The sequence below is a fragment of the Gopherus flavomarginatus genome, chromosome 1 (assembly GCF_025201925.1).
Source record: "Gopherus flavomarginatus isolate rGopFla2 chromosome 1, rGopFla2.mat.asm, whole genome shotgun sequence".
Lineage (NCBI taxonomy): Eukaryota > Metazoa > Chordata > Testudines > Testudinidae > Gopherus > Gopherus flavomarginatus.
The window spans coordinates 90,427,527-90,454,572 of NC_066617.1; the positions used below are offsets into that span (position 1 = coordinate 90,427,527).

A 27,046-nucleotide genomic window follows, 5' to 3' on the forward strand; every position below is an offset into this window, starting at 1 on the left:
TCCTGGGAGAATCTTTTGTTTTGGGCACTTTAACTTCGCCAAACATTTGGGCTGAAATTTTCCATACTGGGTGTCTGCCTAAGGCTGACTTTTTGGTTCCTGAGAATGCGATTAGGGGAAGTATGTTGTTTGCTGATGTTAAAAGTAAATAAACTTCAGTGATTTTGTTAAGAAGCTCAAACAGCTCCATGCTTTGGAGAAGGGACTTGAATTTTGACCGGGGCAGTGGAGGGACTTGCCCTGCCCTGCTGTCAGGGTTGTGCCTTTTGCCTTTCCTGTGAAAATTTGTCCAAATCGTAAGTCTTTGAAAAGTCTCAGTTTGTCTCTGGGTATGTCTACACTACGGGATTATTCCGATTTTACATAAACCGGTTTTGTAAAACAGATTGTATAAAGTCGAGTGCACGCGGCCACACTAAGCACATTAATTCGGTGGTGTGCGTCCATGGTCCGACGCTAGCTTCGATTTCTGGAGCGTTGCACTGTGGGTAGCTATCCCGTAGCTCTCCCATAGTTCCCGCAGTCTCCCCCACCCACTAGAATTCTGGGTTGAGACCCCAGTGCATGATGGTGCAAAAACAATGTCGCGGGTGATTCTGGGTAAATGTCACTCATTCCTTCCTCCGTGAAAGCAGCGGCAGACAATCATTTTGCGCCCTTTTTCCCTGGGAGATACCATAGCATGGCAACAATGGAGCCTGTTCAGCTTTTTTTTTTACTGTCACCATATGTCTGCTGGATGTTGCTAACAGACGCGGTACTGCAGCGCCACACAGCAGCATTCATTTGCCTTTGCATGATAGCGGAGACGGTTATCAGTTGTTCTGTACCGTCTTCCATGCCATTGTAAATTGGCGATGAGATGACGGTTATCAGTCCTTCTGTACCGTCTGCTGCTGTCATGGGTGCCCCTGGCTGAGGTCAGCCGGGGGCGCAAAGACAAAAATGGGAATGACTCGCCGAGTCAATCCCTCCTTTATGGTATCTAAAAATAGAGTCAATCCTGCCTAGAATATGGGGCAAGTGTACTAGAGAACCAGTGTACCAGAGAACCAGAGAGCACAGCCGCTCCGTGTCAGATCCCGCAGAAACGATGAGCTGCATTCCATTCGCGGGGGGGGTGCCCCTGCAACAACCCACCCATTGCTTCCCTGCTCCCCCAACCCTCCTGGGCTACCGTTGCAGTGTCCCCCCATTTGTGTGATGAAGTAATAAAGAATGCAGGAATAAGAAACACTGACTTGTTAGTGAGATAAAATGAGGGGGAGGCAGCCTCCAGTTGCTATGATAGTCCAGGCAGGATATTAAACAATGCAGGGGAGAGGAGGAGCCCAGCATCCCGCTGCTATGATAGTCCAGGCAGTACAGAATCTTTTCTTTACACATGAAAGGGAGGGGGCTCATGGAGCTCAGCCCCAAGTTGCTACGATGAAGACAGTTACCAGCCGTTCTGTACCATCTACTGGGAATGACTGGGAGTCATTCCTATTTTGACCCAGGCGCCCCCAGCCGACCTCACCTGAGGCCAGCCAGGAGCACTCGTGGACTGATGATGACAACGGATAGCAGTCATTTTGTACCATCTGCCACCGGGAAGGGGAGGGGAGAGGATACTGCTGCTCACTGCTGCAGCATTGCATGTACCAGCAGCATTCAGTACACATAGGGTGACATTGAAAAAAAGTCAAGAAATGATTTTTTTTCCCTTTTCTTTCATGGGGGGAGGGAAGGGGGGTAAATTAACGAGCTATACCCTGAACCACCCCGGACAATGTGTTTGACCCTACAGGCATTGGGAGCTCACCCAAGAATGCAAATACTTTTCGGAGACTGCTGTGGACTGTGGGATAGCTAGAGTCCTCAGTACCCCCTCCCTCCCTCCATGAGCGTTCGTTTCATTCTTTAGCTTTCCGTTACGCTTGTCACACAGCACTGTTCTGTGAACTCTGTATCATAGCCTGGAGATTTTTTTCAAATGCTTTGGCATTTCGTCTTCTGTAACGGAGCTCTGATAGAACAGATTTGTCTCCCCATACAGTGATCAGATCCATTATCTCCCGTACAGTCCATGCTGAAGCTCTTTTTGGATTTGGCACTGCATTGCCACCCGTGCTGATCAGAGCTCCACGCTGGACAGACAGGAAATGAAATTCAAAAGTTTGCGGGGCTTTTCCTGTCTACCTGGCCCCTGCATCCGAGTTCAGATTGCTGTCCAGAGCGGTTACAATGGTGCATTGTGGGATACCGCCCGGAGGCCAATACCGTCAATTTGGGGCCACACTAACTCTAATCCAATATGGTAATACTGATTTCAGCACTACTCCTCTTGTTGGGGAGGAGTACAGAAACCGGTTTAAAGAGCCCTTTATATCGATATAAAGGGTCTCGTGTGGACGGGTGCAGCGTTAAATCGGTTTAACGCTGCTAAAATCGGTTTAAACACGTAGTGTAGACCAGGCCTCAGTTTGTACGTGCTTAGGAGAGGCTTGGTAGAATTTGGCAGCTAAATTCTCAGAAGATTCCATCTGCACTGAGCATACTCCATCCCCATACAACTTGTGTCTGCAACTCGACTGCTCGTGCACCATCCCTATAGAGCACCTATTGAGCATGCTCTATTCTGGGTTTGCAAGAACTGAATAAGACTTTGTTAGCAATTTCTCCTTCTGCTGTGGTACCAGGCACAGGAACTGAGAGCATGGGAGAGAAGATGCCTTTTGCTGGCACGCTGCCAGCATGTAGTGGAAGAGGAAGCAGCCTGACTGAGATGCAGTGGTGGGTGGAGGAGTTGGAGCAGAAGCCAGAAGGGTCGGATAGGAGGTTGGGGGGCATCAGTAGGAGCAGGGTGTGTGTAAAAGGTAGGCATTGGAAGAGAATGGGGAGGATAGGAGCAGGAGACAGGATTAATGGGGCAATGGAGTGTGGGGGTAAGTTAGAAGTTAGGTAGGAGTTGGGTGGTTGGGAATGGACAGAAGCAGAAGGTGGGATTTTTCCCTGTGTTTCCTTAATCTGGTACAGTCATCAGCCCATCTGAGCATCTTGGAGAGAGGATAATATGAAAATCTTTATATAGTGTTCTCAAGAAACACCAGTAGTAGGCTGAAATGTTGGTTGCTTGTGTACTTTCTAGTAAGAAATAATTCATAGCATGAAACTAACTGAAGATCAGCTATATTTCAACTGGAGTTAATGTTGGGAATACTGTTGCCACTTTTCTTAAGTTACATTCTATAAAAGGAAATATATTTTGAAATTGATTAGTTTCTTAATGTCTTGACTAGCTCATGTTCCTATGCAAACTTTTTCTCCACTGAAGAAAAATGGATGTGAAATCTCGAAATCATTTGCTTCTGAATCATGAAGCATTGGTAAGAGACATCAAGACTTCTTACATTATGGATCATATGATTGCTGATGAAGTACTAACATTACAGGAGGAGGAGAAAGTAAAAGCCCAGGTAAAAATGCAAATCTTCTTAATCGCTTTCCTATTCCCAGATTGCTCAACATGTTTTAGAATACTCATTTGAATAGTTCTGACATCTTAGGCCAGGGATGGGCAAACTTTTTGGCCTGAGGGCCGCATCAGGTTTCATAACTTGTATGGAGAGCCGGTTAGGGGAGGGGGTCATGGCCTGGCCCCTACCTCCTCTCCTCCTCCCCTGCTGCCCCATCCAACCCCCCCATTCCCTGACTCCCCCGCACCCACCCCCGCCCAGGACCCTGCCCCATCCACACACCCCTGTCCCCTGACCGCACCCGGACCCTTGCCGCCCCATCCAACCTCTCCTCTCGTACCTGACGAGCCCCTACTGGAACTCCTGCCCCATCCAACCACCCCTTCTGCCTGACTGCCTCCTGCTGCCCCATCCAACCCCCACCTCCTTCCTGAATGCCCCCTCCAGGACCCCTGCCCTCATTCAACCCCTGTTCCTCCCCCAACCTCCCTGACCCCTATCTACTCCACCACCCCGAAATCCCCTGCCCTCTATCAACCCCCCCTGCTCCCTGCCCCCTTACTGCATTGCCTGGAGCACCAGTGGCTGGTGCCGCTACAGGCACACCGCCTGGCTGGAGCCAGGCCACACTGCTGCCATCACCACACAGCACAGAGACCGGGTCAAGCCGGGCTCTGCAGCTGTGCTGCCACAGGAGCTCACAACTCCGCCGTCCAGATCATTGCACCGGTGATGGAGTGAGCTGAGGCTGCAGGAGAGAAGGAAAAGTTGGAGAGGGGCCAGGGCTAGCCTCCCGGGCCAGGAGCTTGGCGGCCAGGCAGGCTGGTCCTGCAGGCCGGATGTGGCCCGCGGGCAGTAGTTTGCCCACCTCTGTCTTAGGCCATGATTCAGCAAGGTACCTAAACTTGATGTGGGACTATTTACATACCTTAAAGTTAGGTGTGTGTTTGAATACCTTGCTGAATTAAAGTCTTAATGCAGGTCCATTATCTGACCTGTAATAGCAGCTAGTGTTCCTGGCAATAAGAAGCTGTCCTTAACTAGCCAAGTGTTGGAACTAGATGACCTAATAGATCTCCCAATTTTTGTGATTGTATATAAAAAAATATATTTTTTTTTCTTCTGTTAGACTACGCAGAAAGAACGAGCTGCTATGCTAATAAAAATTATTCTTGCAAAAGATAATTACTCATACATATCCTTCTATAACGCACTGCTTCATGAAGGGTACAAAGACCTGGCCGCTCTTCTTCAGGATGGGATCCCTATTATCTCCTCTTGTAATGGAAATAAGTCTATGGATGGAGTTACTTCGTATGGTCAGTATAATGCTTGCATTCTCTATTCTTGAAGATAAAGAAGAGTAATTATTAATGGTTCCCAATCCTGCTGGAAAGATATAACAAGTGGGGTTCCGCAGGGGTCTGTTTTGGGACTGGCTCAGTTCAATATCTTCATCAACGACTTAGTGATTGGCATAGAAAGTACGCTTATTAAGTTTGCAGATGATACCAAACTGGGAGGGATTGCAACTGCTTTGGAGGAGAGGATCATAATTCAAAATGATATGGACAAATTGAAGAAATGGTCTGAGGTAAACAGGATGAAGTTTAACAAAGACAAATGCAAAGTGCTCCACTTAGGAAGGAAAAATCAGTTTCGCACATACAAAATGGGAGGAGACTCTAGGAAGGAGTACGGCAGAAAGGGATCTAGGGGTTATAGTGGACCACAAGCTAAATATGAGTCAACAGTGTGATGTTGTTGCAAAAAAAGCAAGCGTGATTCTGGGATGCATTAACAGGTGTGTTGTGAGCAAGACATGAGAAGTCATTCTTCCGTTCTACTCTGCGCCTTCGGCCTCAACTGGAATATTGTGTCCAGTTCTGGACACCGCATTTCAAGAAAGATATGGAGAAATTGGAGAGGGTCCAGAGAAGAGCAACAAAAATGATTAAAGGTCTTGAACATAACCTATGAAGGAAGGCTGAAAGAATTGGGTTTATTTAGGTTGGAAAAGAGAAGACTGAGAGGGGACATAACAGTTTTCAGGTATCTAAAAGGGTGTCAGGAGGAGGAGGGAGAGAACTTGTTCACCTTAGCCTCTAGGGATAGAACAAGAAGCAATGGGCTTAAACTGCAGCAAGGAAGGTTTAGGTTGGATATTAGGAAAAAGTTCCCTAACTATCAGGGTGGTTAAACACTGGAATAAATTGCCTAGAGAGGTTGTGGAATCTCCACCTCTGGAGATATTTAAGAATAGGTTAGATAAATGTCTATCAGGGATGGTCTAGACAGTATTTGGTCCTGCCACGAGGGCAGGGAACTGGACTTGATGACCTTTCGAGGTCCCTTCCAGTCCTAGAATCTATGAATCTATGAAAAATCCTAGTTTAATTACTATAAAATGAGTAAGTATATTGCTTCAAGTACTGCTTCCTGAGACAGTTTGATCTGGTATGGTACTAGCCAATGTTTCGATATTTCATCTGGCATATGGGGTGTGGAGAGAGTGGTTTTGTCTGAAATTGGTACTGTATCATGTCCAGTAACTTTATTTTAAGAAATGTTCCGTTGATTATTATTTAAATGAAGGCCTGCATGTCCCACATTTCCATTTAAATCCAAATACTTGACTGTGAAGTGGTAGTCAGGAGGAAGACCTTCCCTGTCAGCATATTTTAGAGAAGCTGAATCTGAGTGTGGAAGTAAAACTCGGAAAATCTCATTCTTCTTGGAAGCTTATTTCCCACCCACAAAACTTTTTTATGTTTATTTAATACTTGGGCCATATAAAAAAATTGGTTCAAATTTCTTATCTACCATAAGTGGGTTTCTTTTAATTATAGACTTCAAATTGTCCTAAATGCATTCCTAAATTGACATAAACATCTTGTCTGCAGTACTTGTGTTCTGTGACCAATGTGAAATGAGGTGGTGGTTTCTGAGCAGTTATTAGTGGCACAAGCATTCTTATTGCATTTGATCAAATGTGTCATCAGCCTTACTGCAGCTTTATTAATTGTCTAAGTCTAAAAATGTGTCACGGAGGGTGAATCACTCTTTACCTCAAGGGACCAGTCCTCTAGCTCACAGTAGAAATGTAGTCATTGGCAGAGTAGTGTGAGAGAAGAAGCTGATGCCTGTTTTGTAACCTTTCCACTTGTTCTGGGACAAGCAGTGGATTTCAGCAACTGGTGATCCAGTACTTTTTATGATGGAGGAAGTTTTGGGTTGGTTTATTATTTATTTATTGTGTATGATGGTGGGTTTTTTTTAAAAACAGCTGGGGAAAAATCACTTAGAAATTATTTCTGTTTCTCTGTATGGTTTTTTTTTTTTTTTTTTTTTTTTTTTTTTTTTTTTTTTTTTTTTTTTTTTACATTTCAGTGAGGACAGTCCTCTGTGAAGGTGGAGTACCACAAAGACCAGTTGTATTTGTTACTCGTCCAAAGCTGGTAAAAGCAATTCAACAGAAACTGTACAACTTAAGAAATGAACCAGGTTGGGTTACTGTTTATGGAATGGCAGGTTGTGGGAAGTCTGTTTTAACAGCAGAAGCACTACGGGATCACCATCTCTTGGAAGGTACAGATACCTGTTCTTTATGCGCATACCAAATTTTCATAAATTGTTATAGAGCCTAAGTCCCATTGCAGGTAAATAGGATTCAGGCTTCTAAATGATTTGGGCATTTCTAAAAAATCTCATCCACTATTTGTACCTCTGATCATCATCTGATTACTCTGGGATCATTGGATATTGCTGTAATTCATGGAAAAAGGTCCCCAGAGTAACTTTCCATCCTGGATAGTATTTTAAATAAGGACATAAACAATTCACTCTTACTTTGATGATGTACACATGTATTTGGATTTAGAATTATGGAAGTATTTTATTCACATTTCAAAATATGTTTATCTAGTTTGACAGCTGCTTATCAGAGTCTAAAATTTATTTCCATCTTAGCTATATATAAAGCAATTTATTGACATAATTTTGCTTCCATTTGTCACTCACAGAAAATACATCTCAACTAAAAATATGAATTTTAACTTTGCACCATCTTACTTAGATTGCTTCCCAGGAGGAGTACATTGGATTTCTGTTGGAAAACAAGACAAGGCGGGGCTCCTAATGAAACTCCAAAATCTTTGTAGTAGACTAGACCAGGACTTCTCTCTTTCACAAAGGCCGCCACTTAATATTGAGGAGGCTAAAGACCGCCTTCGTCTGCTGATACTGCGCAAATACCCCAGGTACTTTTAGTGGGATAAAAGATGTGTTGGTGGAATTAGGCTATATGTTAAAAAAAAGCCATGATCTTGGTCAAGTTGCTTTTTGTGACTTGGCTTCAAAACTTGTAAAATGAGGTAACACCATTGTCACCCTTTAAATTCTTTCCAGCCTAGCCTTTGAATAGCCTTGGAGGTAATGCTGTAGATTGTGAGGAAATGTTACGTAAGGCAAAACTGGAAAGATTGTCAAGAAGTTGGGTTACTCTTAAACATATTATGATTCTCAAATGAAAGTCCCTATATCAGGATTTCCCAGACTGTGTGTGGTGGGTTCATGAAGGCATGCAAAAACTGAAATTACATACACAAAAATATAAAAGGATTTATAACATACACTATGTAGTAGTTTATTCTTTTTAGATCAACTTACTGTTGTAAAGTGAGAACCCTTGCCAATGATTCAGTGTAGACTTGTCCTGGATGTGAATATGTGTATAAATATGAAAATTCTGCTGCTAAAATCATGTTAAACATGTAACTCTGTGTTGGACTTTATGCAGAACAGTATACTTCCCATTAAACGTGTACACCATGAAGTACCTGCGCACACAGACTATAACAAAATATGTCATTAGGAACACCAGACACAGTGTTTGTGATTGTTCATGACACCCCAGAGCAGTTCTAAGCCTTACCCAACCATGTTGCTTTCGTTGTTCAGTCTATGTTGGAGATTAGTTCTGGCTGTGGGATGACGTGGGAAGAGGAGTCCTTTTGTGAAGATGAATCTTTTGTGAAAAAGACAGTGATAGGTTATTCCAATGATGGTTCAGAAGGCAAAAAGAAAACATAGAAATACTACATATGGTTTCTCACTAGTTGACTTGAAACCATAGCTTGTGGTCAGATCTGAAGTATTGGCTGCCAAGAATGTGTAGTCTTTGAAGTGATGGTGATATTCAGAAACCAAATATCTGTCGCTGAAAGATAAACCTGAGGAGAAATCAATAAGATTTAATTGCTCCATTAGGAAATGTCAGACAAATGCCCTTCAGATATCTTGCATGTGTCACCCAACCATGTAAGGCATATATCATTGCAGAAAATCTTATTCTTCTCTAAGCAATAGACTTGGTTTCAAAAGTTGTTGGTTCTTAAAAGGTTCTTAAAGTGAAAGTAGTACTTTATTCAAATAATAATTTAATGTCATAGTAATGATATGGCTGAGTATATACAACAGCGCAACTATTTTCAAACTTTAGGAAAAGTGACAAATCAGCAATTGACTTGAAATGTCAACTAATACCTCTGGTGCTGCAGAGTTTCTGACATGTTTGAGATATGTTTCTGATTGTACTGAAGACTTGCAGTTCTGTAAAGCAGTGCCAGAACAAGCAGGAGAGGTATCTAAAACTGAACTTTGAGGAAGCAGTCAGACACTTATATATTGAGTTGGAGTAGTAATATTGCAAGCTCTATAGATGGTGTCAGGCAGAAAAATAGAGGGCTGTTCACACACACATTCTTTGCTTTACTGTATCGTATGTTGCCAGATTTTTGTTTCCAAGAAAATGCCTGAACACTGATGTGTAGTCCTCCATGAAGCTTTTATAGTAATGAGCTTTGGTGTAAGGGTCATTCCGTGAATTCTTGACTTTTTTTTTCTTTTCTTTTTTTTTTTACTTTGTGATGACAGCAACTCCTCTTCCCCGTTGAAGTGAGAGAGGTTTAAAATGTGAAGTGCTATCTTGATTCTTTCAAATAAGAGAAGTGCAGATTTTTATGAAAGATCAGCAATCTCCCCTTGTTGACATATTCCATAATCAACTTTAGTGGCACACTTAACCTGCCTTTCTGAAATCTTTGGTCACTTAAACTCATTTTGTCTCACTAGCAGCAGAATTTGAATATTCAGTTCATGCATGACAGGATAGATATATTCCCCAGAAAACTTGGATATTGGTTTTCCTGAGCTCAAAGAGGGAGTTTGGAGTTGTTTCCTCATAGTCCCTCAGTGAGTCTGAAACAAGGATGCAGTTGGTATCCACCAGGAATTTATAAATCAGCATCTCAGGGAACTTCAGACCCACCTGTGGAACTATTTCCTGATTGTCCATGGAAGAGAGAGAGTCATCACCAACCCCTTTATTCAAGGGGCTGTTGATCTGAGAGCACTAACAAAGCCATTTAAAGACAAATTGACAGACCTCACCTAGGACTTGATGCTACAACTGACTTTCTGTAGCGAGGAATTCAGAGTTCAACTATCTCTGAAAGAGGATCCAGCATTAGTTGTGAAGATTTTCAAATCTAACTCCATTTTTATCTCAGTTTTCCCTTTGGTGATGAAAATAAAGCATTTCAATTGCCTTCAATCAAAAGTGAAACTGGACTGTGTTTTCCCAATGAGTACCTGGGAATATTTTTCTTAGCAAGAAATCATCATTCATCATATGGATTGTGATTATATTTTAACACTCTGTACCTCACTTATTATTGAAGTTTTTTAAAATTTCAGAATTAGTTCTGACATGGTTAGAGTCATAACATTTCTCCTAAATATGATTAGGATTAGAGGTTTTGATGGAGGTGATGAGGAAACTTTTTTCTTAGTGTTGAAGGGGGGTTTCACCAGCTCCAAAAATTTTGGAAAACTTTGAACTACATCTGAAGTGTTGGAGTGTACAGACATATGAGTAGCCAGTTACATGTATGGTGTATGACACTTTTCATGTTACTCAGTCATGTCTGTGACAGTACCCAAGGGTCATTCCTCCTTATCCCTCCTGAGATTGAGTGTCCTAATGTAAATCTTTTATTTATTGTAATTGCATAGACTGAAATTTTCAAAGTAATCTAAGGTGTTTGGATGTCTGGTTTGCATTAAAAATAAGAATTAGGGATCTAAAGCCCCTTGGCAGCTTTGAAAATCTCAGCTATAGCATGTATGCATTTGTATATATGTGGTGGGTTCTCATAAGTGCTTGCTACACTGGTCTACAATTTTTGAGAAGGCGTCTGCTTCAGAGATAAAATGTGATATTTATTATGTATTTTGATGTGCTGAATTCAAATATGATAATTCAAACAACTGATTGGCTACTGTTTCTAAGATATTTAAGTTTTTACATTTTATGTCTATGTATATTGTGTAGATAGAGTAGAGTTTTAATCATAAATTGTAAACCTAGGTCTTTTCATGTGTTTATGGTTGCTTTACATGATAATATTTCACCTGTCCTGTTTATGTAACACTTCAAAAATCAGCAAAAGGGTTATATAAATAAATTGATTATGAAACAAAAGGCAAAAAAAACTATTATGTACATAGTTTAGTCCTATGCATTGTCTACTCAGCGCGTCTTGGCTTGTCTCTTGTATTCATTAAATGGAGCATCTCTTGTCACTGTCCAGCAATAGTCTGCAAGCATTGATGAGCTCCATTTGCCCTGATAGCCTGCCAGGAGATTCCACTGCTGTAGTCTGGAGCCCAACAGCTCTGCCTTACTCTTGGGTAGTTCCAAATCCCTGACAAGGTCATTCAGTTCACCTTGTGTTATGAGGTGTGGTTCAGAGGAGCAAGATGGGAGAAAATGTGGGTCCTGTGACATTGATGGTTCAGGACCAGAAGTTTCATCCTCTTCCTCGTCTGACTCAAGTGAGAGTGATTCTGGTGCATCAGGAACCAGCAGTCCTTCTCCGTGGGGTACTGGGCGTATAGCTGATGGAATGTTTGGATACTGCACAGTCCACTTTTTCTTCTTTGACACACCTTTCCCAACTGGAGGCACCATGCAGAAGTAACAATTGCTGGGATGATCTTTTGGCTCTCTCCAAATCATTGGCACTGCAGAAGGCATAGATTTCCTTTTCCTGTTCAACCACTGACGAAGATTTGTTGCACAAGTGTTGCAGCATATGTATGGGGCCCACCTCTTGTCCTGATCTCCAATTTTGCAGCCAAAATAAAGGTGATAGGCTTTTCATAACCATACTTTTGTGATGCAAAAGTCACTTCACCACAAACATAGCAGAAGTTATCTGCACTGTTCACACAAGTACAAGGCATCTCTGCTCACTTTGGCTAAACAGAAATGTGACCCTTTGCAAAATCAAACACTGATAAATAAGAGAGCACGACACTGTGTGATTTCTAGAGCTGATATAGGGCAATTTGTTCAGCAGAGTGATGTAAGCTTCGTTATGATTGCATCATCCATGACTTCTAGGAATAACATGATGCAATTCATATCATGTATGATGCAATACCAGCTTCAGATTGCATCATTCATTATTTTACCTAAAAAGCAAGGACTGTCCAAATCCAATCATAGATTTATTCATAGATCCAGTCAAAGATGTATTTTAGTCATTTCTGGTTTAAATTGAGATCCCTTCCCTTTATAACTCGCTTATCCTCCGCCATTCCCAAGTCAAAGGTCATATATACTGACCCAATAGCATATCTTGAAAACTAGAGCCAATCAACAATTTTAAGCATCATTTTCGTTCTCAGTGACCCAGAATTAATAAAGTTGGACTACATTTATTTCAGAAGCATTTTGGCTGTAGAGCAGTGCTATTGGCTTAAATCTGCTTCAGTTGAGGTCAATTGTAAAATTCCATTTGACTTCAGTGGGAACAGTTGGGCCAATTCTGAGTGATTTTTGAAAATTCCCAAAAAGAATGAGTAATAAAATTAAACAGTGTAATGCAATTCATCTGGATATCTTTGTTTTATTCTACAGTGCTCATAATCAGGGCCATCCCTAGCTATTCTGGGGCCCTATGCAGCCTCCCTGTCGGGAGGTGGGTGGGGCAGGCCTCCATGGGGGTGGCGGAGCTGACATGGGGAGGCCAGGGGGGAACCGCCCTCCAGCACTCACCAGTGGTGCAGCTGGGGCCGGGTTGCTGCACTTCCCACCACCGGTGACTGCAGGCCCGGCCCTGCTGCAGTCCTTAGGGGAGTGGGGCTGGGGCAGGGGCCATGACGAAGAGGCAGAGCAGAGGCTGGAGCAGCACCAGGGTGTCCCAAATTTCCTGGTGGCCTACGCAGCTGCATACTTTACGTATGGGTAGGGATGGCCCTGATCATAATGCAAGTAACTGAGGCTCCCTTTCATCTCCTGGTTCATCTGCTTGGGGCTCTTTGCTCTGAGGCAATGGCCCTTTAAGGAAAAGAGACCATTTTTTTGGCAACCATCTTTGATAAATAAGGTTCCCTTTCTGTGGTGGTGCAGGGTGGGCAAGGCTATTTTTCATTAGTCTGAGGTGTCTGTTTGCACTGCATAGCCCTGCTGCAGAAATACTTTAATATATAGTCCCTGGAAAATGTTGCTCATTTAAAAAGAGTGGTCGCCTCATACCAAAACCTTGAGGCAGGGTTATTTCTAGGTAACCTTTTTCCAGACTAAAACAAAATCAAAGTTTTTGCAACATATCAAGCCAGCTGGAAACTTGTTTCTCCTAAAAAAGTTTATACTTACTCCTATGGGAGGCCAAATGCAGTTAGCCATTCCGTGCAACTTCTTTATTTATCTTACAAATGGTAGGATATTTCTTATTAGTTTTCATTCCGACTAGGAGACATATGCTTTGTAGTTTCTGGAGGCTGACCTTGTTGCATTCATTGGGGCTTCTTACATTCCTCCATTCCACCCCACAAGCTCCCAGTGTGCCACCCTCTCATCCCCAGGATTCCCCAGTTTTTCCCCTGGTGAGGGTTCTGCGTGCCTCCTTTCCCCTATATCAGGATCACCCAATTGCCCCCTGTGGTGTTGTGTGTCCCTGTTTCCTTTATAGCAGGGTTCACATTCTTGCCTCACTAAGGGATCTTTTTCTTTCCTGCCAAGACAGGGATTGTTTGTCTCCTTCCCTCCACTCCTGCTCTGCACCCAAAAGTACCTTTCTTCCCCCTGGATTGCCATGGAGCAGACTTTATGGAGGCAGGATATCAGGAGGTAGGAAGGAAGTTGAAGCTTCCTTTCCTCTCTCTGCTGCCTGAGCACTGCCCCACAGCTGTTAAGTGGCTCCGAGCTCTGAGAACAATTATTTGTCTATGGGCTGGGGTAATGTTATACTTGAACATTAAGCCTTAATGGGTGTCATCAACCATTTGGTTTTTGTTTGATTTGATCTATAGAAAATTGCAGAGGTGCTTGAATTTGTAGCTGTGCTAATCAAATCATGTGGGGCTCAATATGTCCTCCAGTGTCCCCTTTTTCAGTATTCTGATTTTCTCCAAAATGAATAAGAGTGCTGGCCATTGATGCTTAAGACGTTCTCTGAAATTTTGGAATTTATTGGATGCAGTGTTCAAAAGTTACACTTCACAAACATACCTATACAAATAGAGAAATGCTGTTGAGTGGACTGTAAGGCGTCACAAGCTTGGTCAACAAACATATTTATTTATCTATCCTGAAAGATACTAAAAAGAGAAATCTCAAAATGCTTGCCTAATATTTCTGCTGTGACAAATACATGCAGCCATAAATTACAAGCAAAGATGTATGTTTTCCCTATTGACAAAGCCATGAATGGCAAAATCTTTTAATTATTTTCTAAGATATTTGGCTTCAAAATATAGTTCTTCCCTGAATTGCAGTGTTTAATGCCCCTTAAAGACAGCATTTTAATAACGAAATAACTTTCCAGAGTATTTGTTTGAAAAGTCATCAGTTGATCCTGATTTTTTTTTCTTGTTGTTTTAGGTGTCTCATGGTTCTGGATGACATTTGGGATTCCTGGGTATTAAAAGCTTTTGATAATCAATGTCAAGTTCTTATTACTAGTAGGGACAGGAGTGTGACAGACTCAGTGACTGGTAAGGATTGTTTTCTTCCTTGCCTATGTCTTGATATTATATGTGTGTTTTTAAAACTAATGAATTCTGACCTTAAATGTTTACGTTCCTGTTGAAAGGATACTGCTTTCTTCTCCTTCACCTCAGTTATAAAAATGATTCTTCAGATATGCTCTACCTCTCTCAGGTGCAGGTGGCTGAAGTAATAGGGGATCTGAGGGACACAAGGTAGAGCCGCTGTCTGCCACACTCCAATTCCATAAGTATATGCATAGAAAATTCTGTGTGCTGTTAACAAAGGCCATGAAGCCATATAACAGCCTCTGAAGTAGATTCTGTTGTCTTGTGTGCGAAATAGAAAAGCCTTTTAGAATCCTACCCTTCCTACTTCCTGCCATCCAAGACCCTTATGTTTTTCAAACCATTTATACAGTTTGAAGGCATGATGTAATTTCTAATGAAGGACACAAATACTAATGCTTTGGCCAACTTAAAGGGGTTATTGGAGAAAGGAACGAGGACAGTGTATAAGCCACTTCCTTCTGCGTTTTTCATGGGCTTCATAGGCAGCTCCTGATTGCTCCTAGCCCCTTTTGCCTTGGTGATTGGAAAATTGAGCCTGTGACAATGATATTTTATGTTGACACCAAGAACACCAAACTGGTTATGTGTTTTTTTTCTTCAGTGGACCTTCCCTTCATGTGAGAATGTAGCTGTAAATAATAGGGTTTTTTTCTAGATTTTGCTCACATGCACTTGGAAAATGTTTATGGGAATATTCACCAAAGCTGCACAAAGTACTAATTGATTTATGGATTCATATATTGGTATTGAATCTGATATTGTTGCCTGGAATCTACTCCTTCTGATTTCTCCATATCCGTTTGCCGCTAGTCTGTTCTGTTGGAGTTGGAATACTTGATCGTAGTTAATTTGTCTTTTTTAAGATTTTTAATGAAAATATTAACCAAGTCCCAAATGACTTTTGTAATCCCACTTGATGGCATTCTCCACTTGGAGGTCATTCTGCAAGTGATTATTTTTTATGTTGTTCACCTGATTTCTAATAATCCATGCTAATAATAATAAATATAAAAAACCATAAATATCAACCAGGTAACAATATGGTCCAAGATTTCAAAAAGTTGCTAGTTATGTTAGTTGCCTTTGTTTTTGGGTGCACAACTTGAGACAGTTGCTTTCAGAAGGGTCAGTTTTTAGCACTTTTGAAAATCCACACTCCTTGAAGTGTCTCAGATTGAGCACCCAAAATCATTAGTTGCTTTTGAAATTCTTGCCTACAACACAGTTCTCTATTGAATATATTTTTGTTATTTACTAATTACATTTGAAGTTTTGGCATCACCTGTTAATAGAGACATCATGTACACCTCTATCCCAATATAACACGGGTTCACATACAATGCAGTAAAGCTCTGACAAGCTGCTCTGAGCAGCGTGTTAAGGGTGCTGGGCTGGGGCTGAGGAGTTGGATAAGGGGCAGAGGGTTTTGGGGGCCCTGCAGTCGCAGAGTGGCCCAGGGGATTAGCTGGGGGCCGGGAGCAGCCCGCTCCGCTTCCCTCACCCCAACCGCAGCCATGTCACACGGGGGAAGGGGTTTGGGGGAAGGGATCCCCCTCCCTGCACTCACCAGCAGCGGCGGAAGCGGAGCAGTCCGGCCCCAACCTCAGCCCGCTCCATTCCGCCAGTTCCCAGACACAGCGCTCCGCTTCCCACTGCCAGTGAGTGTGGGGAGGTTGGAGAAAGGATGCCCCCTGTACTCACTGGCAGCAGGAAGCAGAGCGCCATGGCTGGGAGGTGGTGGAGTAGAGTGGGCTGGGACCATGTTGCTCCACTTTCCTTTGCTGCTGGTGAGTGCCTGTCAGGGGACGGGGTGTGGATAGGGGTTGGAGCAGTCAGGGGACAGGGAGCAGGGAGGTTGAATGGGGGGTCCTGGGGGTGATTAGGGACAGGGGTCTCTGGAGGAGGTGGTCAGGGAACAAGGAACAGGGGGAGCCAAAGCAAGTTCGATATAATCAGTCTCACCTATAACACAGTGAGATTTTTTTGTCTCCCGAGGACCCCATTATATCAAAGTAGAGGTGTAATTGCATACTGCTTGCAAATGTTCATGTACTGAACTCGTGCTCAGATTTTGCCTGAATATTAATGTTGGTCGATGGGCCAGTAACCTCATTCTTCCTTCCTCAACTTCTTAAGGACGGATGCTGAATTTAATTTCCTCCTTCCCTAAACGGTGGGATATTTCTCCTACTCTCAGTATATTTAGGTTTAGTATTGTGGTTCTGAGGTTTCATTCACTAGAACTCTTAAAATTCTTGGATGCGTTTTTGTTCAAACCTATACAAATTTATATATAATTTCCCTCTATTTGTTTTTCTTTCTCTGATGTGCATTGCTATTTATGTGCCACAAGAAAGAGCAGTACCGTTTTAGGTTTATTTTTAAAGTGTAAACATGTTTATTACTAAGAAAACTGACCTTCAGTTCTTGCCTTTCAAATTTACCAGTTGTCTTAGGTGTGCTGCCTTTTGTCCCCACCCTTAAGCATGTAACAACCTGATAGTTAATGTTTGCCAAGTGCATTCCCTTTATGTCTTTGACACTTGAGAATCCTCCTCTATTTTGTGAAATTGTTGACCATCCTCCCCTCTGTGTTGTCTTAGATTTAGGTTTCTACAATGTTCGCTCTTTGGAATGGGAACTTCAGTTTTACAGTTTCATAAATACCTATGGTATAACAAAAAACACACTTGCAAAATCTGTACAGTCAGTGATGCTTTAGCTAAGCTGCCAAGCTCCACCATGTTTCCTTAGTATGTTTTAAATACTAACTTTGAGTGGGGAAGGAGGTGGCCTGAATATTAAACTATAGCCTAATAATTATATTGTAAGTTATTTTGAGTATTATTTGAGTAATATTATTAAATGTCAGTTTGGTTTTGCTAAATGCAGTTTCTGCTCCTTTTCCTACCACTCTTGGTACAAATGTACTTCAGTATACATAGAGAGAAGGAAGAGTCAAGTCTCTAAGCATGTACCTTGTTTAAAGTTTTGTTTTGGAAGTCCTCTAACTTCTTGCACCACACAAGCTAATTTAAATACTTCAGATACTTCTTACCAAGTTTTTATTTTATTTTATTTTATTTTATTTTATTTAAATCTCCAGGCAATAAATATGAAGTTCCTGTGGAGAGTGGATTAGCACATGACAAAGGACTTGAAATTTTATCTCTGTTTGTTAATATGAAAATAACAGATCTGCCAGAAGAGGCTGATAGTATTGTAGGGGAATGCAAAGGTACGTAGTTTGCTAGTTTTTATTTTATAATCAGAAATATTTGTAGTTTTTAGTTTCTACTTTATAGAAATAAAGTAAGGGACCTAAATTCTGGAATACAGTATCGTTTAAATGAACAACACAAGTTATTGCTGGACCTCTGCTTGTAAGCAAGATGGATGGTTATCTTGGTTTTTGACTCTACAGCTTTTTCTACACCCCTTCTCAATCTGCTTAGAGTACATACAGGAGGAGTATTTAGATGAATTCCCAAAAAGTTTCATATCACAAGCACATACATAGACAGCATATTCTGTTCACCTGCTCCAACCTCCCAAGACCTTTGTTGAAAAAACAAGAACCTGACCTGACTTCCTTATCAACAGCTATATTTAACCATTTTCTATTGCTTAACCCAGGGATCTCAAACACGCAGCCTGCGGAGCTCTTCCCTGCAGCCCGCCAAGCTCCCTGCACGCGCCCCCCCCCCCCCCAGTTACTTCTTGTCGCTGCCAAACTCACCCCCCCCCGAGTTATTTTATATGGCAGGTAAGCTCCCCGCATGCTGCTCCCCAATGTTTGGGGCCGGGTCTCTCCCCTGGCCTCGCCTGCCATCCCCACGCGCCTCCCCCGAGTGTCCCCCGGCCTCATTTGCTGCCACTTACCATCCCAGAGTCTGCAGCTCATGTGGCCTCTGCTTGGCTCTGCCGGCTTCTGGCATCACCTGTTGCCACAGGGTCCTGTTGCCCCCCCCGCGTAGGGCCAGGGCAGTCTGCCCTTCCCCTGCCCTTCTGCCCTAGTCCTGAGCCTCTCCAATGCCCCGAGTCTCTCCAATGCCCCAAACCCCTAATCCCCAGCCCCGCAGCCCTCACCCCTACACCCCCTCCTATCCCCAAACTCCGTCCCAGAGCCTGTACTTCCTGCCCCAGCCCGGAGCCTGCACCCAGCACCCAAACTCCATCCCAGAGTTTGCACCCCAGACCCCCTCCCCACCCAAACTCCCTCCCAGAACCTTAGGCATGTGGGGCTGGAGTTTGGAGGAGGGCAGGTTCTGGGCACAACCAAAATTTACACAAACCTGCCACCCCTGGAAGAAGCAGAGCAGGAGTAGAGTGGTGGTGCAGCCCAGTGCAGTGGGGGGGCTTTACTGAGTGTGTATATTTTATTAAAATCACTTGGAAATGACTTCATTGAAAAAAAGAACACTCATGGAAAAAGAGAGTTTTTTCAAGACAAATGGGAGAATTTATATTTTTTCACAGAGGTAAAAGATAAAATTCAATGCTTATTTGTCAGCAAACAATTGCTGTTCCCAAGGAGTATAACGTGCGTTGGCACTACAACATAATGCACCATGAAAAATATGATGCATTCACTGTAAAAATCCGAGAGGAAAAAGTTCAGCAACTTAAAGCAGCATTTGCCGAGCAAAGAAGTTTCTTTTCGGGGATTAACAAATCTAGCGAAGATTCAGTAAGAGCAAGTTTTGTGATAAGCAGAATGTTAGCTAAATCATCGCTACCTTTTAAAGAAGGCTTATTCGTAAAATAATGTCTTAATGAAGGCCAGCGACATTTTATATCCTGATAGAAAGTTTTTGAAGGCATAAGCTTGTCTGCCAATACAGTTGCCTGCATGATAATGGATTTGGCTGATAATGTGCAAAAACAATTGATTCAAATGGCAAAAGACTTTGAAGCATTTTCAGTTGCTCTTGATGAGAGTACATAGTGTGCAGTGTTCATTAGAGGTGTGGATTGCAATTTGAATATAACTGAAGAATTGCTAGACTTAATGCCACTGAAGGGTACCACAACGGGATGTGACATATTTCAAGGACTGGAAGTGTGCATTGAAAAAGCTGCACGGCCATGGAACAAACTAGTATCTTTGGCTATGGACGGTGCGCCATCAGTGTGCTCTGAAAACATTGGTGTGGCTGGATTATTGAAGAACAAACAGAACAGCCTCAATATACCAGGAATTAGCTTCACCAGTATACATTTTTATTTTGCACCAAGAGCGCTGTGTAGTAAAAGTCTACAAATGAAACAAGTTATGGATATAGTTGTTAAAACTGTTAATTTTATACATGCTCGAGGGCTGAATCACAGACATTTCACTTCTTTTCTAGCAAGTATGGACAGCGAATGTAGGGAACTTCTGTATCACACTCAAGTTAGATGACTGAGTCATGGAAATGTTTTGAAGCTTTTTTTTGCACTTAGAGAGGAGATTGATTGATTAATTGATTCCATCATGAAAATGAAAAACAAAGTTCCACAGCTTGCTGATTCCACTTTTATCTGCAGCCTTTATTTTCTAACAGATGTAACTAATCACCTGAATGCACTGAACTTGAAACTTCAGGGTAGAAAACAGGCGATAACACAGATGTATGACAGTTTTAAGTCATTCAAAATCAAGCTTACTTTGTGGGGGAACAGCTGACTGCTGGCAATTTGGTTCACTTCTTGACTCTGAATTCATTAGGAAAAGATGAACCCAAATCCTTGAAAAATATACAGAGATCATTTCTAACTTACACAAACAGTTTGATGTGCAGTTTGAAGATTTCAAAGCACTTGAACCACATTTTCAACTTTTTTCCACACCATTTGCTGTTGAAAGTGACTGTTGCAGAGGAAATGCAGATGGAGTTAGTGGAGCTTCAGTGTGAGGCCATTTTGAAGCAAAAGTCTACAGATGTTGGAATTCCAGAATTCTGCAGGTTTCTTTCACAAGAAAGATTTCCCATGTTATTCTCTGTTTCTGTAAGGATAATGGCAATGTTTGGAAGTACATATATATGTGAACAGTTTTTTTTCTTCCATGAAGATTAACAAATCTGTGTTTAAGGTCAGGGCTCACTGATAAACATTTGAAAGCAACACTTGAGATTGGTTTCGTCTCAGGATATCAAACCTAATATTGATGCTCTGGTTGATGCAAAATGCTGCCAGCTAAGTGGCCAAAAATGAAATAACTGTCAAAATTAGCACTGACTTTTCGCATTACAGTTAAAGAAGTTAATAAATTGACTTTTAATAGCATACTATATTTTAATACTATACTACTATATTACTCTTCTTTTTTTTTCCTAACTACCTCCAGGCTCTTCTCACTGCCAAACCGCCAAACAGCTGTTGGTGGTGCTTAGCACTTTCTAGGAGGGAGTGGAGAGGAGCGGGGAGCCGCACGTTCAGGGGAGGAGGTGGAGAAGAGATGGGGAAGGGTCGGGGCCTCATTGAAGAGGTGGAGTAGGGGCGGGGCCAGGGACAGCAAGGGCAGGGGATGTCAGTGATGTGTGGCCCTCGGGCCAATGCACTAGTCCTCATATGGCCCTCGTGGTCATTTGAGTTTGAGACCCCTGGCTTAACCGTTTATCTCCATTTAAGATTTTAACCTTTTTCTTCATGTTTTTCAGGTTCGCCTCTTGTAGTGTCATTGATAGGTGCATTATTACGAGATTTCCCTAATCGTTGGGAATATTACCTCAGACAGCTGCAGAATAAGCAGTTTAAAAGAATAAGGAAATCATCTTCTTATGATTATGAAGCACTTGATGAAGCCATGTCTATGAGTGTTGAAATGTTAAACGAAAATTTTAAAGACTATTATAAAGATCTTTCTGTCCTTCAAAAGGATGTTAAGGTGCCGACTAAGGTAATAACAGCAAAACTGAAAAGAAAACTACTCACTTTAAAAGAAAAAAAAAATACTGGTTTTAATCAATGTGTAAGACCTAATGAAAAGAATATATCACCATGGTGATTGAAAAATAATACTGCAGCAGACTAGCTCCATCATCGTATAATAGCATCTTAGTGTGATATTAAACAAAAGAGGTAGTAACTGAAGAGCTGTTGAAATAATATAATGCTTTGCTGTTATATAGCTCTCTTAATCAGACTTCAATTGATTTAGCCAAAAGTTGAAAAAGCATTTCAAAAGTGGTTAGCAGTTGAGATAGGTTGAGTAAATAAGCATGATCACCATTGGTCAGAACATGCAGATGAGTGCAAGGCAGACACAGGAGTGAATTAAGTGGTAGGCTGCCACTTGATTAATTTAGCACTCTTTCCCAATATTATGTGCCTCATCTATCTCTCTCATACCAGATATTTCACTGGGCCCAGTGAGGGGTTATATAGCTCCCCACATATGACCAGTAACTTGGGACAGACTCTCCTCAGCTCACGTCTTGATTCCTCTTGCCTTGCCCTTATAAGGGGGTACTGAAGTGGTATCTAGATCTGTGAAGAGTTCTGGTCTTCCCTTTTCCTTAAGCAAAATCCTGGGTGTAATTTAAGAATATAAGAATGGCCATACTGAGTCAGACAAAAGGTCCATATAGCCCAGTATCTTGTCTTCCAACAGTGGCCACTGCCAGGTGCCCAGAGGGAATGAACTGAGCAGGTAATCATCAAGTGATTCATCCCGTTGCCCATTCCCAGCTTCTGGCAAACAGGCTAGGGACACCATCCCGGCCTATCCTAGCTAATAGCCATTAATGGACCTATCCTCCATGAACTTATCTAGGTTTTTTTTTAAAACCCTGTTATAGTCTTGGCCTTCACAACAACCTCTGGCAAAGAGTTCTACAGACTGACTGCGTTATGTGAAAAAATACTTACTTTTGTTTGTTTTAAGTCTGCTGCCTATTAATTTCATTTGGTGACCTCTATTTCTTGTGTTGTGAGAAGGAGTAATAACACTTTCCTACATCATTTTAAATACACTTCTTGTACACTTTTTAAATGACTTCTTGCCACCTGGTCCAATGATAGTCTAAATATTTTGGACATCAGACTCCCCTTGGCTTTCCCTCTAGTTATTTTAAGCAAAGATTCTATGTGTGCTTGCTTTGGAGGTTGAAATCCCTCCTTAAGAACTTCAGGCATTTCTTGGCCATATTTAGTGCTAATAAAATGCCTAATTCCTGCACTTTTATGTAAACCTAGATTGATCTGTAACCTAGTTTGGTATGAAAAGTTAACTTTGCTGACCTCATTGTTTTGCCTGTTGTGTAGGAAGTTTTATGCATTAATTAATGTGTTCTTTGTCGAATAAATAAGTAATTTTGTGACCTCTTGTAATTTTGGGGTGATAGTCATATTGCTGCTTTAGTCCTACCCCTTTTATGTTTTAAAATGTTTTTGTTTTTTTTAGGTGCTTTGTATTCTTTGGGATATGGAGACTGAAGAAGTGGAAGATATACTGCAAGAATTTGTTAATAAATCTCTCTTATTTTGTGATCGTAATGGGAAATCATTCCATTATTATTTGCATGATCTTCAACTTGACTTTCTCACAGAGAAGAATCGCAATCAGCTTCAGGTACAATAACCACAACTCTAGTTTATAATGACTCTTTAACACTGATCAACCTAGTGTGTTTGATACACTTCTGTAACAGAAAATAGCCATGGTCTAAAATCATTCTTATCTTCCAGAATGTTAACCAACCGTTTTTGTAAAGACAGATTCTAAATACAGTTAACTTTAACTCTGCCTATTAAATTAATTAAACTGTTTTTTTTCCCAGTCATTTATCACTTTTGATTATTTTGATACTGAGTAATTTGAAAACATTAAGCTGAGTTGACAGTGGGCATGTTTGGAGTTATGAGATCTTTCAAATGCATTTCTTCTCTTGTTTCTCTGCTATAACCCATTGCTAGTGGAAGATGTTGCTATATCCACATCACTACATGATATCAAGAAGTGTCAAGATGACACTAGAATTGGAATTACCACTTCTATTTTGGTCTATTTTAAATGCAGAAAATAGAGACGTGTGTGCATATTGGTGGTCTCTTGAATGAAACCTAGGGAAGGAATGAGAAAGTGATTGCAAATAGTTTATATTTTTCTCAGTTTCTCTCCTGTCACCTTCTAGCACACACTCATTTGGCAGAACTAACAATGAAGAAAGAAAGCAAAAGAACAAGATCAACAACAAGAGTTACTTATGCAAGTTACAAAGGGCTTTACAACTCAAGGCTGACTCCAAGCATAAAACCTTTTAAATTTAGGTCTTAAAAAAATAGTTTCCCATATTTCACTTTGCTTATTTCCATAATTGGAGCCTAATGTTTCCAAATTCATATATTGGACATACTGAATGGGCAGAACATTCAAAGCTCAGTGGATGACTTGGAGAATAAAGTTAAATGTAGGTCAGGCAAAGGCTGAACTATTATTAATTTTGGTTATATAAACCCATAGTAATATTTAAAATAGATTACCGTTATTTTCTGGCAGCTAATGACGTAGGGCATAACAGGGCACTGTCCTGCTCCCATCTCTTTTCTAGCCAAGAACTGCTTGGAAATCTTTTTTTTTCTTGATTACCTTTTGCAATTTATTTACAGTGTCCTTTCCCACCATCTTTACAACTTGTGCAGCTCAGAATTTAGAATACCATACACTTGGCAACAGCTCATTCAGCCAAGGATGGGGTAGACAAAATGCATCTTCCCTCTCAGTGATCTCTCCTGGCTCTGCCTCTGAAAAGTCTACCAGTCTCTCTTCCACCCTGAGCACTTCCTCCTTCTTATGCTTTTTCTACTTTCTGGGTAATGGGTTAATTAGTCTTGTTGCTGTCTCTTGCCCCTCCACAATCTATCAATTTACAGCTTTTCCCTGGTGGCTTACTCTGGGTAGATTTAATTGGTGATCCAATGATCAGAGTGCTGGTGTAGCTACAGTTGCCAAGCACTCTGTCACAGAGGGATAACTGGCTTCCGGAAGAATTTGAGCTTAATGCATCCTCTGAGGTCTAAAATTAATTACAGGTACAGATTATGAAAGCCTTTATTGTCCTGCTTTTTCTAGGTTTGACTGCAGGTCGTCCTGGAGCAGGACATACATGGAATCCTCCCTCTAATCCCACCAAAAATCATCTCACATCTAGGGATGCCATAGTTTTAGTACTGAATGAATAGTGAGCGAGCCTAGTACTTGGAGGGCACAGAAGTTAGGGTGGGATTTTCAGAAAAAAACCTAGGTGATTTCAAAGTATAGGTCCCAGGATTCTCTTGAAACTCCCACCCTAAATTTTCCAGGAACTCAGAAGATAAAAATAGCTAAAAGTGATCTTTTCAAAAGCAAGAAAGAATCTTCATAAATTCAAGTCCCCTGCTCACCCTGAAGACAAAATACATTTCTCCTTCCTCCATAAAGTAATATTTTATATGCAATGCAAAAAATGGTAAATGCTCACAATAGTCATGTACTGCACTCCAAAAGCAAATAGATGACTCCTTTGTGCATATAGAATGTGAGCTCCTAAGGTCATAGAATGATTTTATTTTGTAAAGTGCTTTATACATTTGCAGTGTTCAATGAATATGGTGTGATGTTCCCAGAACTTTGGGATTTCCTTTAGTGAAAATATGGTCCTGACCTAGACATGGGACTATCCTAAAGATATTGTGAAAAAATTTTTCAGGAGAAAAATTAACCTTTCAGATTGTGCATTTAGTGAACTTAGATGCTTATTTCGCTTTTTATAGAGATGGTAATTAAAATTTTAATTACCTTCATTCAATAAAATATTTTGAAACAAAAAACCAATAGAAATATTTTAGCCCAGGATTTGATAATAGTATTAATTGAAAATGTTGTTGCTATTCATTGTTGCAGGAGCTGCATAAAAAGATAGTAAATCAGTACAAGAAACATTATAAACTACATATACCTACTCCAGCTCAAGAGGACTGTATGTACTGGTATAACTTTCTAGCATACCACATGGCTAGTGCCAACATGCAGAATGTAAGTTTAGACTCATGTACTTTCTTTCTCCTTTCTCCCACAACCACTTATTCTCTCCCTATATAACTGTTTCCTATAAAAGTCTCTTCCTCAGTGTTGCAAACTCCTGTGATTTCATTGCAGGTCCTTTAATTTTTGGTGTGGTGTTGGTTGATTTTTGTTGGCTTTTGTTGTTTGTTGTTTTGTTGTGTTCCACAAAAACCAAGCCCCAGCTCTTAGAATCAGGTGGTCATGCCAAAATCTTTGTTCATTTAAAAAAGTAACTTTCTAGCTTTCTCATAATAGCAGAGAAAAACTTAATAACGTGAACCTTAAAGGCTCAAAAATGAAGGAAACTGAAAAGAACCCCAACTTTTTGTTTTAAAATTTCATGATTTTTGGGAGCCTAGTGTGACAGAGGACAATATTGTGGACAAACTTTAATTAATTAAATTAAATCTCGTTGAATTAAGATTAATGTTGTTGTAGTTCATTGTATTAAAAATGCAGGTGCTTGTGTTGTGAGATTATATGCAACTTCTCTAGGAGGAGCGGGTATGCTAATATAATTCCTTTGGTTATCATCACTTTGAAGCCACCCACTGGAGAGGTTTGAAAATACTAGTTCAAACTGGGTTCTCCAGGGAGCCACAGAGAAAGAAGGAAAGAGAGAGAATTTTTGGATAAAATAGCCTTTCAAAAAGACTCAGGGCCTCCTTCTTGATCCAGCAAATGAACAGGATCTCTGGTCCACCAGAGGGTCCCAATCCTTAGGGAAGGATTGGAAGGACTTCGCCTACTGGCTGTGTCTGTTATGATCTTGTGATCACAGAAGAAACTCCTTTGTGGGTTGTAAGGACTAATCATCTAACAGAGCCTGTGTTGGAGTTGGGGTGATCTCTGGTAAGCTTATTAGCATACGTGTATTTTCACTTATGGTTTTAATGTTTTTTCTGTACTTACTGCCTTTGCCCCAGGAAGGAATAAATAGAGCTATGTGATAACTTAGAGTGATTGCCAAGAGTTACGTTATTACTCTCTGAAGAGAAAGTAAGCAAACCTGCTTAGACAGAGTCCCTTTCTGAGAATAATACAATAAAGGCAGAGAACTGTGCAGCCTGGAATTACCGTGATCAGAAGGGAGAGAGATGCAGGTCTCCACCCAAGAGAGGCAACGGCTGGGGAGCTTGAAGCCAGAGAATGCATGCCCCTTGATGAATCACTGAGGTGAAATACAGTTGCAGTTGTCCTGGACTGGGACTGTCATAAACAGATAGCTAAGGGTTAATGTCTCTTTCACCTGTAAAGGGTTAACAAACAGTGACTTGCAACACCTGACCAGAGGACCAATCAGGAGACAAGATACTTTCAAATCTGGGTGGAGGGAAGCCTTTGTTTGTAGTTTTTGGGTTTTGCTTTGTTCTCTCTAGGCTCTGAGAGTGACCACACATACCTACAGGCTCTCTAATCTTCTGTTCCAATT

General features: G+C 41.3%; 1 protein-coding gene across 9 annotated transcripts in view; it reads left to right on the forward strand.

Annotated features, from left to right (window-relative positions):
• APAF1 (apoptotic peptidase activating factor 1) overlaps positions 1-27,046 on the forward strand; it is a 91,135-nt gene that overhangs the window by 2,453 nt on the left and 61,636 nt on the right. For 6 of the 9 annotated variants that reach the window (XR_007771437.1, XM_050934538.1, XM_050934523.1 and 3 more), the window contains 9 exons: positions 3,282-3,458; positions 4,588-4,777; positions 6,849-7,046; positions 7,534-7,717; positions 14,410-14,522; positions 17,692-17,823; positions 21,230-21,468; positions 22,975-23,142; positions 25,453-25,584. Coding sequence is in view for 8 of the 9 variants with exons in the window: in XM_050934538.1 (XP_050790495.1) it covers positions 3,321-3,458; positions 4,588-4,777; positions 6,849-7,046; positions 7,534-7,717; positions 14,410-14,522; positions 17,692-17,823; positions 21,230-21,468; positions 22,975-23,142; positions 25,453-25,584 (1,494 nt within the window). In the remaining variant the exon portion in view is untranslated. Of the gene's footprint in view, positions 1-3,281; positions 3,459-4,587; positions 4,778-6,848; positions 7,047-7,533; positions 7,718-14,409; positions 14,523-17,691; positions 17,824-18,221; positions 18,352-21,229; positions 21,469-22,974; positions 23,143-25,452; positions 25,585-27,046 lie in introns of those variants that run through there. The other 3 variants (XM_050934510.1, XM_050934547.1, XM_050934518.1) reach the window with 3 other exon arrangements.